This window comes from Hippocampus bargibanti, linkage group LG18, assembly GCF_051943395.1.
Source record: "Hippocampus bargibanti isolate YZ-2025 linkage group LG18, ASM5194339v1, whole genome shotgun sequence".
NCBI classification, from domain to species: domain Eukaryota; kingdom Metazoa; phylum Chordata; class Actinopteri; order Syngnathiformes; family Syngnathidae; genus Hippocampus; species Hippocampus bargibanti.
Genome location: NC_142751.1, coordinates 9,697,509 through 9,718,848, shown reverse-complemented (window position 1 = coordinate 9,718,848; position 21,340 = coordinate 9,697,509). Strand labels below are relative to the sequence as shown.

At 40.7% G+C, this 21,340-nt stretch overlaps 2 protein-coding genes across 2 annotated transcripts in view; both read right to left on the bottom strand.

Annotated features, from left to right (window-relative positions):
* Positions 1 to 976: 976 nt before the first annotated feature.
* On the bottom strand, positions 977 to 15,868 carry osbp2a (oxysterol binding protein 2a). The gene is made up of 14 exons (XM_089020054.1): positions 15,104 to 15,868; positions 13,633 to 13,838; positions 9,410 to 9,663; positions 9,142 to 9,310; positions 7,859 to 7,967; positions 7,724 to 7,790; positions 7,498 to 7,635; positions 7,167 to 7,412; positions 6,132 to 6,252; positions 5,361 to 5,464; positions 4,302 to 4,397; positions 4,038 to 4,222; positions 3,729 to 3,949; positions 977 to 2,233 (listed from the first exon to the last, which is right to left on the bottom strand). The coding sequence occupies exons 1-14, from the start codon at positions 15,262 to 15,264 to the stop codon at positions 2,091 to 2,093; spliced, it is 2,220 nt and encodes a 739-aa protein (XP_088876180.1). The 5' UTR covers positions 15,265 to 15,868; the 3' UTR covers positions 977 to 2,090.
* Positions 15,869 to 15,970: 102 nt separating this feature from the next.
* Positions 15,971 to 21,340, bottom strand: part of atp6v0a2a (ATPase H+ transporting V0 subunit a2a) — a 14,242-nt gene continuing 8,872 nt past the window's right edge. The window contains exons 13-20 of the mRNA XM_089020050.1: positions 21,136 to 21,226; positions 20,936 to 21,054; positions 20,634 to 20,844; positions 20,064 to 20,183; positions 19,652 to 19,768; positions 18,864 to 18,981; positions 17,305 to 17,476; positions 15,971 to 16,807 (exon numbers count right to left, since the gene is read on the bottom strand). Of these exons, the coding sequence (XP_088876176.1) occupies positions 16,705 to 16,807; positions 17,305 to 17,476; positions 18,864 to 18,981; positions 19,652 to 19,768; positions 20,064 to 20,183; positions 20,634 to 20,844; positions 20,936 to 21,054; positions 21,136 to 21,226 (1,051 nt within the window). The 3' untranslated portion in view covers positions 15,971 to 16,704. The remainder of the gene's footprint in view (positions 16,808 to 17,304; positions 17,477 to 18,863; positions 18,982 to 19,651; positions 19,769 to 20,063; positions 20,184 to 20,633; positions 20,845 to 20,935; positions 21,055 to 21,135; positions 21,227 to 21,340) is intronic.

The following is a 21,340-nucleotide window of genomic DNA, read 5'->3' as shown; positions in this document are numbered from 1 at the left end:
ATACAACAGTTGTTTCAGTAGGTGGAGAGGTGATAAGAAAGTATCTGTTAGTTAAACAAGGAGGTGTCTTGGCCTCCAAATGTCCACCGAGAGCTACGGCATGGAAATGGGGCGAGTGTTATGTTACTTGTAATTTGCATACGCTATTAAGTCATTCACTGCCAGACATGTGCAAAAAGAGTATCTCTGTCACAATGTGATACACCTTTAAGCAATGGATGCAGAAACACAACCGGTAGAATAACACATGGAGACAGAAAAAAAAAACACATTTGCAGTAATATATTCTTTATCCTCTGCAAAGAATGACTAATATTCCTGTCCCTTACTTACTCTTTACTTTCGACCAGCTTCTTTATAGCATGTAAATCTGCACGTGTGTAATCTACTGCCCTCATGTGGCCGAGGCGTACAAACAAGAAGGAGCAACATGATGTCCGCGGAACTGAAACAAAAACTGAATTCTCAATTTTCTATTTCAAAAAAATATTAGATGTATTTTGCTCAGTAACTCATTCACTGCCAGACGTGCAAAAAAGTATCCACTCCAGTACCAGGGTTTTTGTCATTGTCACTCAAATTCCAGGACCCACTGAATATTGAGTTTCAGGACGACATGAAAATTCAGTGCAGTGTAAGAAACCTTAGACTCTCTTTTTTCATCAGAAAAAAAGACTTCATTCCTAAATTTTATGGGTCTGGAGTTATATGAGCTTGAAATGAGGGTGGCTGTCCAAAATACATTGCAATACATATATATTAGCTTATATAGCGCTTTAACAATAGCTGAAGTTAATATGAAGCTGGAATAAAGCGCTAACATGGGAAAAAAAGGAAATGCTGCCCCCATGTGGAAGGGAAAATGTTGTCAGAGGCCACGGCCAGCGCGTTATCGGCACCCAAACAAGAAAAAACAAAAGCCAAACAAATTTGTGAATGGCGCTCTACGTCATATTTTCAATTCCCGAATAATTTCTCCACTGTGAGACTAATAACGGCATATCCAATCCAATCCAAATTCGTGAATGGTAGTGAATGACTTAATAAAAAGCCGGAAAAGGCTGCAGAGGTCAGTTGTTAGTTGGAGGAGCGAACACAGAGTCGCTTCATTATAATTTTTTTTTTAAAAAAACGCGCCTCTCGCCGGCAGTAGAGACAAGCTCTTCCTGAGTCGATTCACTGTGTTCAACTTGTCAGAGCCAAAATTATTACAGTCATGGATGATGATTGTTTTCTAGGAACAGTAAAGACCTCACTAGTTCATTCATGCTAACTATGTCCAAGTATTCTACCTCTTAACAAATACTATTATCATTTCCATAAGATATACAGGTAACATCCGACTTATGACCGAGTTCTCGCAAACTACCCCCTCTGGTGCCATCACATGATCGATTGCTATGCGAGAGTGAGATGCTGGCTGGCCAAAATTGTCGAACACGTTGCCAGCCTGCTAGTGCCTTGCAGTGCAAGGCTTGGAATTTAAAAAAAAAAAAAAATGGAGGTCGTGGTCGTAAGTACGGGTGGTCGTAAGTCGAGCTGGTTGTAAGTCGGATGTTACCTGTACTTGGAAAGCAGTTTCCTCTCATTTAGGAAATTTCAGAATTGAATCATGTAAATCAGGGGTGTCAAAGTCATTTTTTGCCGCGGGCCACATTGTAGTTATGGTTTCCTCTCGAGGGCCGTTATGAATTTGGGGAATCCATTAGAATGTTTAAATCCCTTCAAATATTACATATAGAGCACACAGAAAATTAATGAATAACTCGTTTTCAAATCTCAAGTCAAGAATAATGACTTTTATTGTGGTTGACATCCAAAAATATGAAATTTTGGCTCAGATTTGAGCAATCATCATGGAATTTAACAAGTTTGATTTGCTTTCGCGGGCCGAAAAAAATGATGTGGCGGGCCGGATTTGGCCCGCGGGCCTTGACTTTGACATCTGTGATCTGTGATGTAAATGAAGCAGGGTGTCAGAAGATGCAAGTCTCAAGAAGTATGTTCTACATCTACAGTATGTTTTGGTTTATATATGATCTGACCTTAGTCCATCATATGTAAGTGACAGCCACTCGGTTCCATTTGTTCTAGAAGATTTCAGGGCACATGCTCCAGTCCTGCCGCTCTTTGGCCTCCCAGTAGCCTCCTCTGTAGATGTAGTTGCTTTCTCTTGTTGTTTCATCTGTTTTCTTCTCAAACCACAGGGGCTGGTATACCTCCACCTCTTGCCCTACACACAGATCATGGGTTATATATTTCACTGTATTTTAGATGGCCTAAAACAGAGATTAGAAAATGCCCAACCACACTATTTATACAAAATAGTGGTTAACAGAAAATATGCTAACATGCTTGTGCTAATGACCTTGTACACAGGTGTCAAAGTCAAGACCCGGGAGCCAAATCTGGCCCAACACATCAATTTCTTCAGCCCGCTACAGCAAATCAAGCATGTCAAGTGCCATCATGCCTGTTAAAGTCCGAACCAAAATTTCAAATTGTGCCATGTAAACTACAATAACAATCATTATTCTGGATTTCAGATTTGAAAACTAGTTATTATATGTAATATGTGGAGGAGAGTAAACATTCTAATGGTTTCCTCAAATTCATAACGGCCCGTTACAGGAAACCGTAACTACAATATGGCGTGCAGCAAACAAAGAATTTGACGTACACATTTTAGGTCCTAAAACAAGGAAGTTAGTCATTGCAGACAACGGCAATATTCACAATATAGCGACGCGATTCATCTTTATTTATACGGCGCTTTTGCAACAGCTGCGTATTTAAATTCACTCAATGGAGGACCACTTGTGATTTAGAAAAAAAGAGGGGTCAAGTCAATTGTAGATCTGGTTGGCTATCTGCTAGCTTGCTACCTAGCTGGGTATCTGCTAGCTTGCTACATAGCTTGCTATCTATTTGCTATCTCCTTGCCATCTATTAGCTAGCTATCTGGCTGGCTGCCTAGCTTGCTATCTATTTGCTATCTATTACCTAGCTATATGGCTGGCTACATATCTAGCTATCTGGCTAACTAGCTAGCTATATAGGTAGCAAGCTATCTATTAAATATCTCGCTATCTATCTATTAGCTATCTAGCTAGCTTTCGATCGATTTGAGTTATTCCGGGTTGAGTGAGCACTGGCGTGTGTGGCTGCCGCTGCTCACCCACAGTAAAAAAAAAACTCATCCTGTGACTGTAAAGTGACCTTGAGAGTTTTGAAATACGCTTATAAATGAGATGTGATGTATTATTATTATGAGGTCAAAATGAAAAAAGTTTTCCAAATATAAGGCACATCACATTATAAGGCACTAGTCGAGGCTGGGGCTACGCACAATTTCTTCTACAGGGGGAAATGGAGTATGCGGCTGCAAGTCGTAGTGGCGAGACCTGTTGTGGCTCAATATTACTTCACACATAAGGTACACCTGAGTATAAAGCGCAGGGTCATCTTTTCAAGAAAATCAAGGCTTTTGGGTGCGCCTTACACACCAGAAAATACGGTAATTAATGACAGATTTGTTTGCTGTTGCCGATATGGCCACTGGGGGGCAGTATAACTGGCAAGAGAAAAATAATCTTAATAATAATAATAATACATTTCATTTATAAGTCTTCCCAGAAGAGAGGAAGGTCTTCTACAAACAGCGCAGATTTGTATAAATCAGTTTTCGTACAACTTATTAAATGATAGAAAATATTGAAAGGACTGACCTTCCTCCAGGCCATGCATGGTTTGGACCTCCTTCCTCTTCCTCTCTAGCCTCTGACACTCTTCCAGACGCTGCTTCTGGGTGTTTGCTTCATCCCACAACCCGGCTTCCATCAACCGCTGGTCCGGACGCATGCGGCTGTCGGTGGGCGCCACTCCCTCCTCCGGCTCATTCAGAGTCAAAGCCAAGGAGGAGAAATAGTGCATGTTCTCTGCATTGTCCCTAAGGGAGGGAAAGCGGAGATGGAAGTGAGAAATGACGCATTCAGTCATTGCAGAGAAAGGTGGGGAGGAAGTTTGAAAGGGCGTACGGGAGAGGGTATTTCTTCCACAGCAGTTTTGGTTGAAGAGTCTGATAAACTGTTTTTTGTTTGCCTTCGGAGCCTCCGCTTCCTTGGCTGCTATCGACTATTTTGGCACTTTCCATCTTTTCATCCCACGTTCCTGATAAGATGTAATGCGCTGTGCCCTCGATGTCCTCCACCATTCCCGTCACCTGGAAAAGAAATCACTTGCCGTTATAGCTATGCGGAATGTTTTTGTGTCTTACTGGAACAACAAAGCTGCCGTTGTACTTTTCGGGGGACATCTCTGGAGAAGTAGCTATAGGGCGAGAATTTGAGATGGCAGGTGTCCTTGGTGGTGACGTTTACAATGTCGATGTCCCCGGACTGTCAGAAACAACAAAGCGAGAGAATTATATTTGACTTTTGCATTCCCTTATCACATTTCAATCATTCAAAGCATCTAAAGGACAACCGACACCTTCGGACAAGTTGTGTCCATAATTTGTAAAATCACTTGAAAAGACTTTGACTGAGCATATTTTACAAAGATTCCACCGCATATAGCTATACTTAATGTTTTAAGACCCGCGCTGAATATTCAGGAAGTCTTGTTTTTGAGTTGGTGACGATTCCAGACGTCACGTCAGGTCTGGAACGCCCCTGACCGAGAAAGCGACACACAATGCATTTTGGGTACTTTGTTTAGTCGGAAAACATCGCGTTGATCAGTGTTGATGGCGAAATTAGAAGGAAAACACATAAATAATGCATTGGTGAATCGTTGTGTGTTGCACCAAGACTACTATTTGATACTAGTTGACACAAATTCCCAGCAGACAAATCAGCCCATTTCCAACGGAGCATGGGCGCCATCTTGTGCATTTCGTGGGATGCTACATTGCAGTCCTGACGGCTCGAATTGATCCGGAAGAACTTCTTTAATGGATTGCAAACATTTATGCTTTTAACTTCAGAACTATTTGAATCATATTCATAACTGATGAGTAACAAGAAAGCATCTTCTCCGAATCTGAAGCCATTGTTTTGATTTTAGTCCAGGCAAGACGTCCTGGCGTGATGTCACGAACAAGCGGGCGGAACCTTTTGAAACTCGCCATTTTCGGGGTCATTTTGAAGTAGTTTAGGGACATTTTAACTCATTTTTATTGGTGTTTTGCATTTGACTAAAAATGTCAGCCAGCGCGTTTTGGGTATTTTAGATGCGATAAAACGTTTTTCTGTTGTGAGTTAAAAAACAAAAAAAAAAGGTGTCGGTTGTCCTTTAAGGTTCTTAGTCTGAATGAATCATTCCCCGAATGTTCCCAAAATAATGGAAAACCGGCCGACCTGATCAATCCAGAGTTTCCCCACGATAATATTGTGAACCGTTGAGGTCACTTTGCTCCAAACGTACTGGTTCCCGCTTGAGTGGAACTGCAGGTGAATCTTTCCTATTTTGAATAGAAATACATGCAGTCTGGATTAGTCATTATTTGTCTCACAGTTGAGGAATTTACATTTCACAGCAGCAAAAAAAAATACACAGCAGCTGTAAAGGCAGCCACTCTCGCGGCGCCATCTTGAAGTTAAAACAAAAAACAAAATAACAAATAATGTGACCTAAACAAAATTAATTTAACTCATTCATTGCCAAATTTGTTCGGGTTTTGTTTTTTCATGCTTGGGTGCCAATAAGGCTTTTTTTTTTCGTTTTTTTGTTTTTTTTCCACAAGGGGCAGCATTTCCTTGTTTCCATGTTAGTACTTTGTTCCAGTTTCAGCTGTTGTAAAAGAGCTATATAAACAAATATATATGTATTATGTATGTATTGCATTGTATTTTGGATAGCCGTCTTCATTTCAAGCTCATATAACTCCAGACCCATATAATTTAGGAATTAACTATTTTTTTCTAATGACAGAAGAGAGTCTAAAGTTTCTTACGCTCTATTGAATATTTATGTAGTCCTAAAACTCAATATTCTGTGGGTCCTGGAATTCAAGTGACAATGACAAAAACCCTGGCGCTGGAGTGAACACATTTTTGCACATCGTCTGGCAGTGAATGAGTTAAAAAGGCATCATGAAAACATACAGTGAAAGTGCTTATGCTTCTTACCGAGGGGCACCACAGAGATGTACTTCCCACGAAACTTGCTGTCAATCGTGATGTGTTGCCATAGCGTCCATCCTCGCTGGGAAGTGACGTGGTGGGCAGCAGCTGGTGGATGATGACTCACCTGGGAGTAAAACATATCGGGTGAAAAAGAAATGACACACAATACTTAAAGGACAACCGACGTCTCCGGACAAGTTGTGTCCATAATTTGTAAAATGGCTTCAAATGGCGTATTTTACAAAGATTCCACCTCATATCGCTATATTTTACGTTTTAAGACTCGCGTTGAAGATTCAGGAAGTCTTGTTTTGGAGTTTGTAACGATTGCAGATGTGACGTCACGTCTGGAACGCCCCTGAGCGAGAAAGCTACACACAATGCATTTTGGGTACTTTTTTTGGTCTGAAAACATCGTGTTGATGGCGAAATTAGAAGGAAAACAGATAAATAACGTGATAGTGAATCGTGTGTTGCACCAAGACTACTATTTCACACTAGTTGACACAAATTCCCAGCAGACAAATCAGCCCATGCCCAGTGGAGCTTGGGCGCCATCTTGTGCATTTTCTTGGACGCTACATTGGAGTCCAGACGACTCAAATTGATACGGAAGGACTTCTTTAATCGATTGCAAACATTTATGCTTTCCTCTTCAGAACTATTTGAATCATATTCATAACTGCATGAGTAACAAGAAAGCATCTTCTCCGAATCTGAAGCCATTGTTTTGATTCTAGAGCAAGGCAATACGTCCTGGCATGACGTCACGAATAATAATTCGCCATTTCCGGGGTCATTTTGAAGTAGTTTTGGGACACTTTAACTCATTTTTATTGCCGTTTTGCATTTGACTAAAAATAGCAGCCTGCGTGTTTAGATGCTATAAAACGTTTTTCTGATGTCAGTTAGGAAACAAAAAAATTGTGTCAGTTGTCCTTTAAAATGATTTTTTTTATGAGGAAAGGCATAATTTCTCAGGCTAAAAAAATGTAATCACTGCTTGAGAATGATTGATAATCATAACCTTTGACACACCTGCTCACAAACGGAGCGGTAACCGTATTCCTGCAGCCGGTCCAGCTCGTACGTTTCCCCCAGGAGAGGGTTGAAGGGTTTGGACGTGCGATGGGTGGTGGTGGAGTAGGAGGAAACGGAGAAGGCGGCCACCAGGCACATCTGTTCCAAGGATGAATCGCAGCGAGCCGCCCGGTCGAGGAGTTCGCTGTACTCCACGTCCTCGGTCAGACGCTGCAGCATCGACAGCGGCTCATTGAAGTTGACCTGCCACCGATCGGGAGGACGGAAGATGACGATGAAGCGAAATTGGCTTCCAATCGTGGTTGTAACCAGTTTGAGGCATATTTACAGGCATGGGTATCTTTGATAAGTCTTTCCCAATACAGTTCTTCATGATGCTCCAAAGGTTGAGGGAATAATTGGGTTTATCTGGAATGCGATTGCGCCTTGTTCTGCGTAGCTGCATGCGGTTTGAGTCCAAGGCTTCCTGAGAGAAATTGTAACAAGATGGCTGTCGTGTCATTGTCTTTGCTGCTGTGTGTCAGACAGAAAAAAAGCAGCATAAAGAGACCTACGTTCTCATTATGGGTCCAGTCACTGGGGATTCCTCCACTCATGATACTCTGACTACTCCCGGAGCGCCTGAAGGAAATAATTGTCCTGTTAAAAAAAACAGGACCATTCATTTCATATTACCCACAAAATGTCACCTGTGCTTGGTTTCCGCATTCACTGTGATGAACGATGGAGCGTCCTCCATGGCGTCAAAGAATTCATCGTTCTCGTCACTCTCATCCACCTCGCGAGATCTCTGCGCACCTGCGGAGACATACGGAACAGTAACGCTATTTTTTTCAATTCGTAATGTCACAAATATTTGTGTATCAAAGAGAACAAAAATCATTCGCTTATGATGCTTTATGAAAAAAAAGTACAATATATACCGTATTTTCCGGTGTATAAGGTGCACCTAAAAGCATTCATTTTCTTCAAAAGATGACCCTACGCCTTATACGCAGGTGCGCCTTAGATGTGTGATGTAATATTGAGCCACAACAGGTCGGGGAACTACTGTCAGCAAACCACCGACTCCATTTCCCCCTCGTGCGTAACCCTAGCCTCTTCTGAAGCACCTTATAATATGGTGTGCCTTATATTTGGAAACTTTATGTATTTATATATTATTTTCAGAAACATTTTCTTTTTAATTCATTAAAGGCGAGCCTTATACTCCGGTGAGCCTTATATGTATATGTAAAACGTTTGAAAATACACAATTTATTGGGGTGCCACCTATACTCCTGTGCGCCTTATACACTGGAACCATGAAAATGTTTCTTCATCCGTCTCATTTACTTATTTGAAGCTGTCGGACATTTCGCTCCTTATCCGAAGAGCTTCGTCATTCAACTAAAGTTGTGCTGGTAACTCTGGCCCTATATATCCCTAATGGACAGAGATGGCGATGCCAGACCACTATTGTGATAGATCTCTGCTCTAACTTGCCAGTTACCAGCACAACTTTAGTTCGCTGACGAAGCTCTTCGGATGAACCCTTCAAAGAAGTACAGATGACGGCTGAAGAAACTCTTTTCATCGATGGACCACTCCTGCACGACTGAGAGCCTACACAGACAGACTGGAAAAAAATGTATATATTGTACTTTTATTATTTGCGATAAGTCTTTCAAATCACTGTGGAAGAATTTTGGCTCACTCTTCTTCACTCAACAGCTCCAAGGCCGCCATATTGGATGTTTACTAGACTTAACTGCATCTAAACTGGATTTGTGGAAACATCAAACTCTTTAGATTAAAATCTGGAGTTTGACTTCGCATCTCATTTTCTTTAAGCATACAGTTATTAAACAGTGCGTATATTAAATCACAGAATAGAGAACATATCGTGGCAGTCTGAAAAAGAATCATCACACATACAGTATCTTGCACTTTTTCTTTCATCCACAAAGCGTAAATGGCGGGTGCGTCTTACCTGTGTATGTGGTGGGCTTCTCCCTCCAGGCCGTCTCCAGGCTGTTGTGCTGTTTGGCTAGCTGTTCAATGGTGGTTTCCAGGTAGTGACGCTGCTCTTGCTCATGCTGCAGGGTCTTCTGCCACCTCCGGTTTTGAGACTGCGCTACATCCAGGAAATCGCGACAAGCCTGAGGTGTGAAAATAACACCGAATTTAGACAAAGCATCCCCCCCACCGCCGGCTCGGAGAGCAGAAGCTAATGAGGAAAGCTGTCAGCTCACGCTCACATTGATCATAGCATTGGAGGTGATGCGGAATAGGGCGACTCGCTCGTTAACCGTCTTCAGTTTATCGGTGCCGTCCAAGCACCCGCGGAGATCTTCAAATTCGCTGAGGGAGCGCTGAAGGGCGGCGCCGTGTTTTCCGATCAGCTCGTTACAGGTGCTCAGATCATCCAGTTTGCTTGCTAACGTCTTCAGCGCGCCTTGGCTTAAGAAACGAGCATCATGCGGGCCAGGACTTTCTTCATCTCCCGAGTCATCTGCTCAACGACACCAAAGAGAACACATGGATTCCATCCGTTTATTTTTCGACAGTGTTTGTCCTCATTAGGTTAGAAGGTGAAATGGAGCATATCCGAGCTGATCCACAGAGGTACAACCCGAACTGCTTGACAGTCAATTGCAGGGAATAACAATCAATTCACATAAATAAATAGAAATAAATCAAATAACAATAAAAATACATATAATTACTGCTCACCCACAGAAAAACTGATCCTGTGACTGTAAAGTGACCTTGACTTTTGAAAGGCGCTTAGAAATGAAATGTATTATTATTATTATTATTATTATTATTATTATTATTATTATAAATAATTAAATTAATTAATAAATACATAAAAATGAATAATAAACAACCTTAATGTATTTAGATTACGGGAGGAAGTGAAAGTATCTGAAGCAAATGAGTCCACGTATAATACATCATCATATGCTGAATAATTGTTGCCACTATTTTCAATCAATTCACGTAAATAAATCAATAATCAATAAACACATGAACAAATAAAATAAATAAATAAATGAGAAAATAAATAAAAAATATAACTAATCTAAATATAACAAAGAAAAAAAATAAACATTTACATTTACTTATTAATAATTAATAAAATAATAAAAAATAAAAGTAATTAATTACAATTAAAATGAATGAATGATTAATAACTAACCTGAATGTATTTGGATTGCGGGAGGAAGTCAACGTATCTGAAGCAAAGTGTCTATGAGTCCACGTATCATATCATCATATTCTGAATAATTGTCACTAACACCTGTATATTCCTTAAAAGGCTCAAATGTGAGTAAATGCAAAGAAAAACAAGGACATGTTTGATGGTGTCAAGACAGATGCAACAGGTGAGATATCCAACTTCCTCAATTTCATCTCATTTTGCTGAGGAAGAAGCGCGGGTGAAAACACGCCACAGCCCATCCCGTACTCTGCATTTTTTTTACGAGAAGGGGAAGATGTGAATGGGCATGGTTGCCCTGGAAACATAAGTCTGTATAGTCAGAACGCTTGGCTATATTTAGTAATGGGGCGTTGATGGGGGTGGTGGGTGACGGAGTCCAATTTGCCGCCACCCTTTATTTTTATGAGACTTTAAATTTAAAAATTAAATTTGAAGGATTTTAAAAGCAGGGCATTTGGGATGGGCTTTTCTGCCTGGAATGAGCAAAATCTTAGCAGGGGAAATTATATAAAGGAGGGGTTGGAAAACCCTGCAAATGTTAGGAGTAGATTCATGACCCATATAGAACAGGAAATAAATTACATGTATCTCAATAATGTTATTTATATGGTGAAGCACCCTATGGTCTCCTGCCAGAACACACCGAGCAATAACGTACAGTGGATCTGTAAATATAAGTACGGTATGTTGGAGAGTTGGGAGATGTTTCTGGGTGTCTTTTGGTGACTAACGAGTGCAAGTACACCCACCGTTAATGGATGGTGCATCACTATGGACACCGTGTGGGAGGACAGAATCAAAGTTGGACTCGCTAACGAGGTGAACAGTCGCTGAAGCATCACCACAGCCCATTTATCCTATGCATACATGTTAAGTCTCACGATTTGGTCGGTAGACTCCCGAATTTGACCACAATACTCACTTTATAAAGAAACTATTGACACAATACAGGCAGTTCATTTGTAAGGTGAAACAAAAGAAAATGTAAAAAATACACTCCTAATTGAATGTACAATGAAAGCCTTTTGGTGTTTTTTTGACTTCTAATTTACACTTTTATAACGATCACATTATTTTAACACACATGTATGCTTGTGACCTAAGCCAATACAGAAATATTTGTGTTTTTATATCGGGATACTTTTGCTAGCGTATCACCATACTATAAAAGCTAAAATAGACAAAAGTAAAAATTGAATCCCAAATACAATACAATACATATTGATTTATATCGCGCTTTAACAACAGCTAAAACTAAGCTCTTAACATGGACAAGCGATCATGTTGACCAAAAGGAATCTGCCCAAAGACACAATTTGTCAATGTGACAGCGAATAACTCTGACTCAAATAATGCTAAATCGTTCAAGTAAAATATTCACATAGAAAACGTCATTACAAGAGTATGCAAAGAGCAACTCAAGCATGTAACCTCCAGCTATAAATAAATGACAAGTTTTCGCTCTCTCCCGTCTTGAAAAGCCCACCAGAGGTAACCAAAAGCAGCCGTGCGACATGCATGGTAACACACACACAGGTGGCGAACGCCTCTATTTTAAAGTCTTAATCTTGTCCGAGCGTTAAGCAATGAACTGGCTACTTACAAGGTCATTTTCATTGGGGGTTCTGCACTCATGCCGAACATGTTTGCCTTTTTGTGTGCAAAATAATATTTTGAATGAAAATCTTTCGGCTGCCTCTCGTTTTTTTTACCTCTTGTGGTTGCAGAAGGAGAGGTGGAGCCTAAAGCAAGGTCATTCATTCATCTTGCTGTCGTCATAGCGAGCACACCGGGAAGGAGGGGTTTGCCTACGTCACGTGCCACTCAGACCGCATGACCAGACGTGTATTCAATTCATTTTATGACACTCCATTACACATGAAGGGCAAACATGCCAGCAGCAAATTAACGATAGGTTATTTTTTTGTAATTAATGATAGTGTCGGTGAAGTTAAGGACGACATGATGACGTCAAGCTTTGCAGCCCTCTACATCACTTTAAATTTAAAACGCCCTTGAGCGGTCCTCCTTGAACAACACTTCCCTCTTGTGTTCAGCACACTACACACAGAATTCCTACAGTTTTTTTGTGTGTTCACGTTGTGGCGACTCAGCCAGAAATCTAAGGCAGTATTTTCATATTTTGCCATTGGAGTCATGACAAAGGAGTTTGTCGGCACATCTTTGCCATCTTGAGTCTCGTTCTTGCCTGAGTGCATCATGATTATTGCTAAAAACAATATAATAAACAACAACAAGACAACTTTGCTATCTATGCTATCTATGAGCTATCTAGCTGGCAAGGTAGCTATCTATCTAATAGTTATATAGCTATCTATTAGCTCTATAGCTATCCATTTGCTATCTAGCTGGCTAGCTAGATATCTATTAGCTCTGTAGTTATCTATCTAGTTATTAGCTATCTATTATCTAGCTAGCTATTTGCTATCTATTAGCTAATAGCTTTCTTTCTATTTGAGTTACTTCCGGGTTGAGTGAACACTGGTGCTTGTGGCTGCCGCTGCTCACCGAGTGAAAACTTTATCCTGTGACTATAAAGTGACCTTGAGAGTTTTGAAAGGCGCTTATAAATGAAATGTATTATTAAAAATACATAATTATAATTAATATAAATCCATCGTAATTTACCCATTTCCCACCCCTCATTCAAATAGAGCTGGCACAGGTGCGAGCTATTTTAGCGTCAGCGCAGAGCACCGTTCCGTATGTGTAACTGTCGTGGCTTGGAATTGAAAGCGGATTTACGTGGGATAGGAGATGTGAGATGAGACGAGTCCGTTTTCGTCAATGGATGCTACAGCTTCGTGTTTGCTTTTAACATTTAGCTTGTAGCAGATGTGCACATTGCACCATGACGTTTCTGATCCACTGGTGAAAATGAGGCTTTGATCCTCTCCTCTTTCATCTAGAACTGTTTCATGTAACAAATAGGCCGCAGAAAGTGCTTAATGACTATCTGTGTCCTTTATGTTGTCACAATATTTTGTTGTTTTTGACTTCAAGATGGCGCCACGTGAGTAGCTGCCTTTACAGCAGCTCCAGTATTTTGTTTTAACGGCTATGAAATGTACATTTCTCCACTCTGAGACAAATAAAGGATCATCTAATCTCATCAAATCTATTTTGCACAGGGTGGGTGGTGCAGATGGCAGAAGGATAATACCCCTGTCTAATCCAGACACATTAAACAGCACCATCAATGTGTTGAAACATAATGTGGAATGTAAGCCTTACCCGAGTGATGAATGAGCGCATTGGCGTTGACTTTAGCTTGCTGCAGGGTTGACAACCAGTGCTGACACTCTGCTTCAGAGGTGGCCTTCAAGTGGTAGCTCCGACCTCCGTTGGTGATCAATAAGTGGCACGCGTCACCCAGCTCGATGTGAGCGGCCGCCAGAGGAATGGTGCCTCGGCAGGTGTGCCCCATCTCTGCCTGTGTTCTGGAGGGTGGGCGCGAACGAAAATATTTGCTTACTTCCTTTACAATCTGGAGTATGTACTTTGGTGTACGGTACATACACAATCAACGTTGTCACCGTCTTAAAATTATGACCCAGTGTCATATTTTGACCCAAAAAATATTTTGTCTTCAACATTAACAGTATACATCTCAGTCTGCTGACATTATTTTACATGCTTATAAGATCTTTTTATTCTATCCTTTCACCCCCCCCCCCCTTTCAAATTGGTGCTGTGTACTGCAAATTTCCACATTGTGGGACAAATAAAGGTTTTCTGATCTCAGGATAAATCAGCTGATGTGATATACACTGCACGTTAGTTGAACATGATCGACTAATTTCCATCATTTCTCCATCTTTGCGCTGATTATACAATACATATTGATTTATATAGCGCTTCAACAACTGAAGCTGTAACAAAGCGCTTAACTCATTCACCGCCATTCACAAATTTATCCGGGAATTGAAAATATGACATAAAGCGCCGTTCCCGAATTTGTTTGTTTTGTTTTTTCTTGCTTGGGTGCCGATAAAGTGCTGCCCAGACCTCTAGCAATGTTTTTTCCCTTCCACAATGGGGCAGCATTACCCTTTTTTCCATGTTAGCGCTTTGTTCCAAGTTCAGCTGTTGTTAAAGCGTTATGTATATGAACCAATATGTGTGTATTGCATTTTGGACAGCCACCCTCATTTCAAATTCATATAACTCCAGACAAATATAATTGAGTAAATAGACTTTTTGTCTGATGAAATAAGAGAGTCTAAGGTTTCTTAGACTTTCTGATTGAATGTTCATGTAGTCCTGAAACTCAATATTCTGTGGGTCCTGGAATTCAAGTGACAATGACAAAAACCCTGGCACTGGAGTGGACACATTTTTGCACGTCTAGCAGTAAACGAGTTAACATGGACAAATATCATATACAAATACAACTGTAGCCACTACAATACCGTATGCATTTGTATATAGAGTATTGTATTTATCATGTGTTGAGTCAATGTCTTCTGCTGTGCAGGATTAATTCCAATATTTCATAACTTGAAAAAAGGATATTTATGTGGATATCGAGGCCTGTAAAATAATCAATTTAAGAAAATTATATTTGACGTTAAATCATAAATATTGGAAATGTTTTACCACTGAAAAAAAATCATATTTCGTTTGCTTGTTTTAATATCATACATAAAATATCGATACTACTTAACCGTAGCCCATGCCCGTTCTTTTTTTTTTTTTACCGTACCTGTAGTAGGACAGCAGGCCGTTGCTAAGGACGAACCATCGCCTCTGGTATCCCTTCAAGTAGTTGGTCCATTTAAACAGCCAGCCCTTGTGCGTGTCCAGACGAGAGAGCTGGATCCCCGGGAGAGTCGGGGAGGGCAAACTCCTCACCAGCTCATCCATGGACTCCTCTCAGGAAAACGCCGCCCGGTGCCGTTAGCCTCCCAGTCCAGATGAGCCCAGCTGTGCGGCGAAGCTAACCGGATGCTAACCACGGCTAGCCTGCAGCTGGACGCCGACTGCACGAACTGTCAAAGATTCCTTTCGGTGCCTACCATGTCCCCCGGTAGGGGGGATGACTTATGGGGGGAGGCGGTGTGTTTCACGACGGTTGTGAAGATACGACAATAACCTGCAGAGATAACCAATGTGATACTATCTTTCTTCTCACCACTTTTACTTTGACGACGAACGTTGTAATAAAGCGTTCACGACGTTGCCATATAATGGTGGCGGCAGGTGTATGGCAACGTTTGAGGAAAAAATATGTAAAATGAAATGTAGATACTGAAATAGAAAATTAACCCGCTGTTTGAATGTAAAACGAGTTGAAAAATAGTTAGGTTCATTTTGTACTGCCACTTTTTATTTAATTTAAACTTCTAAAGACAGAACAGTAAATTGCAAAAAAAGGCGATTCGTTTGCGACAGCGTTGTCGGAATACGGCACAGATAGAGTGCATGGATGGAAACCTTTATTCAGGTTATGTAATTTCTGCATAATTTGTGACTTGGTGGCCAGTTTGTCGTGATAAATTTACTGGTGCCAAATGCACTCGTTTGCTACATTATCGCTCCGTGTTAATGAAATAAAATGCTTTCTAAGAGCTTTCAATTATTAAAAGCTTTATTTAACACATTAAAATGGCAAAATATCAACTCTATACAGATACAGTAGTTGTTTAAATAAATACCATGATTAACCTTATCGACATATACAAGAAGCATTGGTTGACATTTTTTTCGACATTTGACAGGTAATATAACATTTAAATAAATGAACGAATAATCAAATAGCCAATACACTGTTCGAATTTGGCATCATCACAATCATAAACAGGAAAAAGTGTATACAATCATTTCTGAAAAGTGCTTATTTTGCTCGAGAATTTTTCATTTCTTTGTTGACATTCCGGGGGAGCAAAAACCCACTTTAAATTAGTAAAGGGTTTTGCCACTGTATTGTGATCCTAAAAATGTGTATCCACGCTACACTGTGCTGAATAATTGGTTTTCAATTCAAGATAGACAATCCACAGAGCAATGTTATTTAAAATGACCGACCGGTGTGTTTTGGAGAAGTGCCTGATATCACAACTGTAGTTTTAAAGTCATTAACAAATATACAACCTGTGATTTAAACTGGGTGGAGAAGAAAGGCAGTCAGCAAAGCAGGTCTTTTTTTTTCTTGTTTCAAATTATGTGCTGGGCCGGAGGTGAATGTTGCTACGAGAGTAAATCGTCTTGAGGGTTCCTTGTCATTTTCACAGTGAGAATCGTCCCAGTGTATGCAGCATTTTTTCCCACTTAAAAATGCCCACTTTCATTTGCCTATTCAACAATTTAAAGGAGGCCATCGTGCTCGAAAACAGAGGGCAGCAGCGAGAAGTCAAAGGGTACAAACTTGACACCTGTCCCATGGTAGAATTTGTTCTGAAACTCCACCCTGAAGACAAACATAAGATGACGCAGTCATTTTAAACGAAGGCAATCTAAGGGAAAATTATAGAAAACTGTCAAAGTTGGATTTACAATGGCTGATTCTAGATGGTGGGAATTTGAGGCATTTATAAGTACACTGATAATTGGTTCCCAGACAGTGTGTAAGGCGAAAATTGTGTCTCCCAAAAATTAATTTCCCATAGAAATGAGAATAATTAATGAGAATAATCTATTCCCAGGTCCCCATAAGTTTCTAATGTTCTATTGCATGTTTATGTAGTCCGAAAAGTCAATATTCTGTGGGACCCTGAATTTGAGTGACAATGACAAAAACCCTGGCACTGGAGTGGACACATTTTGCATTTTGGCAGTGAATGAGTTAACAAACATGATCATTTTAGCACCCAGTTCACATGCAATTTTTGCCCAGTGGTCAAAACCAGTTCTAATGAATAGAGGACAATGTGTGCTTTCAGAACGTAGTTGATGACGTTAGCTCACCAGTGCAGGCGAAGAGCGTGCAGGAAAGCTGACAAACCTTCCATGACCAGCAGGATGGACACAGTGAGCAGTGCAAAGACTGCAAACACAGGCACTAAAAACACCACGCCCACTCTGGTTGTGACCTTCAAGCCCAGGCGCATCACCATATCCCACAAGACCTCTGACAGCTCTGCAAGAGCATTACGACAAGGTGAAAGGACAACCGACGCCTCCGGATAAGTTGTGCCCATCATGTCTAAAATCACTTCAAATGACTTCTACTGAGCGTATTTTACAAAGATTCCACGGCATATTTTACGTTTTAAGACGAGCGCTGAATATTCAGGAAGTCTTGTTTCCGAGTTGGTGAATCGTTGTGTGTTGCACCAAGACTACTATTTGATACAAGTTCCCAGCAGACAAATCAGCCCATTTCCTACGGCGATTGGGCGCCATCTTGTGCATTTTCTGGGACGCTACATTGGAGTCCTGACGGCTCGAATTGATACGCGCTGAATAATCAGGATACTTGTTTTTGAGTTGGTGACGAGTCCGTACGTGAGGTCACTAAAGGACCGTCCTTGACTGTAAAAAAAACGCATTGTAGCGGTCCTTCCATCACATCAATGTATTTTGCTGTACTTGTTTGGTCTGGGGACCTCGTGTTGGACCCAAAAGCCGCCAGAAGAGGACGTCCAAGCACCATATAAGGAATTTATCAGCCTGTGGAAGCGGAGGGGGCCACCGGAGGTCGCCACCGGAGGTCGCCATTTTGTGCCTCTTTTTTTTGGGTGAGAGATTTTCCCCCAATGTTGGCTCAAAATGGCACATATAATTCTTTAATCAATTGCAAACATTTATGCTTTCCTCTTCAGAACTATTTGAATCATATTCATAACTGGATGAGTAACAAGAAATCATCTTCTCTGAATCTGAAGCCATTGTTTTGATTCTAGAGCAAGGCAAGACGTCCTGGCGTGACGTCACGAACAAGGGGGCGGGGCCTTCTGAAACACTAACTCTTCTGGGACACTAACTCATTTTAATTGGTGTTTTGCATTTGACGAAAAATATCAGCCTGCATGTTTTGGGTATTTTAGATGCTAGAAAACCTTTTTCTGATGTCAGTTAGGAAACAAAAAAATGGTGTTGGTTGTCCTTTAAGGGGGAGCGGCTGGCTTTTACATACTAAGGAGGTGTAAGGTTGCAACATGCTCCTTTGTTTGAGCCAAATTTGAATATGCATGTAGAACCCTTTAAATCTGGGCTCCTCAGTTTGGGTGTTGTCTCTTACTGATTTTGAGGACACTCAAATATTTTCTGTCAGTGAGCTGAGACAGAGAATTCTGTATTCGATCGAATTGATAGGAAAAAGTTCTCTGTGAGTAACTTGCTGGCTTTTTGGTTACCCGTCTCACAATGAACGCACCAATTGTTAGGTTACAACGTCGCCGTATTAAAGTAATTATTTAATTACGTTTATAATCACTAAATGTTAAAGCTTATTGTTAATGCAAATATTAGTTTGTGATATTTAACCTAACAATCCCGAGTGTGTCAAAATGTGCGACACTTACGCGCGTGTGCCAAGCTGAGTGCCCAGAGTCGCAGGTACGAAGCGGTGTTGGAGATGGAGCCCAGACAGTATTCGATGGTGTGGATGGCCTGATGCAGGAGCACGTCGGCAAAGTCAAACTGTTGCACAAATGCCAACGGGAACAAGTTACTAAGCGCTCAAATGGCAATAGAAATCCACCAGCTAGTAAAAAAATGTTTTAATTGATTTATTTGCCATCCATCTAGCTCGCTATTAGCTATCTACCTAGCTATTAGCTATCTCGCTATTAGCTAGCTATTGGCTATTAGCGAGATAGCTATTAGCAAGATAGCTATTAGCTATCTCGCTATTAGCTAGCTATTGGCTATTAGCGAGATAGCTATTAGCAAGATAGCTATTAGCTACCTATTCGCTAATAGCTTGCTTGCTTTCTATTTGAGTTACTTCCGAGTTGAGTGAACACTGGTGCGTTTGGCTGCCGATGCTCATCCACTGAAAAACCTATCCTGTGACTGTAAAGTGACCATGACAGTTTTGAAAGGTGCTTATAAATTAAATGTATTATTAAAAATACATAATTATAATTATTAGCTATGTAGCTATCTAGCAATCTAGCTATTAGCTAGCTATCTAGCTAGCTACTAGCTACTGGCGCGTGGCTGCCGATGCTCATCCACTGAAAAACCTGTGACTGTAAAGTGACCATGACAGTTTTGAAAGGTGCTTATAAATGAAATGTATTATTATGCATTATTAAAAATAAACACCAAAAAATGTGTTCAAAAGGTCAACTAGGATTTCTCTCACCTTCCTGGGATGAATATCCCTGTGTGTCATCTCATCCAGTCCCTCCTCTTCATCGTCCTCGTAAGGTGGCCCTGCCGAACCGTCATCTTCACTAACGCGCCTCACCCTCTCGTAGCCCTTGAGGACGTGGTCAGAGAAACTTGGATGTGATGTTTTACTGCTCTCAGCTTAATTTACGAAAGACACACGCTCTGGTTGACCTCTATGCAAATGCAGTAGAACACTTTTACGCACCAAATATGATTTAGAAAACCTAAAATTAGTTCTGATGGTTGACTTTTTTGGCGAGCTGGTTGCTCGCTGCCCCAAAATTACAAGTGTTCTCCAATATTTTCAAAGGTTAAAACCAGAATTTATCAACCGTTATTTTGAAATCTCATGCATCACTCCCTGGTGCCAAGGTAAGACCTACCCTGCGCCTACGGAGGCCTTTGCCTCCGCGATGCAGCCAGTAGAGGAACAAAGGTTTTCCTAACAACAGCATAGGAGCACACAGCATGGCAACCACGAGCAGGAAAACTTGCAGACCCGTCTGGGAAACAAAAGGGGATTTAGGAGGAAAAAAATATGTACATTATATTTAAAAATACATTTTTTAACTCATTTACTGCCAGACATGTGCAAAAATGTGTCCACTCCAGTGCCAAGGTTTTTGTCATTGTTACTTGAATTCCAGGACCCACAGAATATTGAGTTTTAGGACTACATAAACATTCAATGCAGCGTTAGAAACCTTAGACTCTCTTCTTTCATCAGGGATAAAAGTTAATTCCTAAATTATATGGGTCTGGAGTTATATGAGCTCAAAATAAGGGCAGCTGTCCAAAATACAATGCAATACATACATATTGGTTTATATAGCGCAAACAAAAGCCGAACAAATTCTGGAATGGCGCTCTATGTCATATTTTCATTTTCAGAATAAATTCGTGAATGGCAGTGAATGAGTTAAGGTCCTTAGTCTTGCGTGTCATGGCGTCACCTGTCCTGAGTAAAGAGGAGCGATATCCTTGCCCTGCATGACAAACATGTTAATGAAGTGAATAAGGATGCTGGGAGCCTGACTGGAGTCCCGCGCCGAGAAGGCCAACCACTTATAAACGATCATGAAGACCAGGTAGCCAAAGAGACAAAGCAGGAAGAGCAGTTCGGGGAGAAACAGAAGATAGATGTCATATTTCTGTCGGAAGTGCCTAAAGCAAAAGAAAGAACAGATGGATGATGAGCTAAAGTCTCGCTACTAAGCAAAAATCGTTTCTGGGGTTCCTAACTGTGTCGACTTACAAGTGATTAAAGACACTCAAAATCACACCAAAACTCATGTGGATGACTCCAATGATCACAGACATCTTCATTTTATATGAATTAAGGAAGGACAGTCTGTTAACCGCCATGCTCCAGATCTGTGAAATTGCAAACAAATTAAATAAGTAATAATAATCTCAGCATTTGACTAACTGTAACTGATAAACGTATTAACTCACAGGATCGATTCCAAACGGGTACGGCCCTGTGAATACTCCACTCACATTGGGGTCTAAGGTGAGCAAACTGTTTGTTTGCAGTGTTTTGTTCCTGTAAAGTACAAAACATTACATTCCCATTAGACTGAAAGCATGGGCACATGTCCAGAACTTTAATTTGTTGCAAAGGTTTTACTATAAAACAGTTTATCAATTATAAATAAAC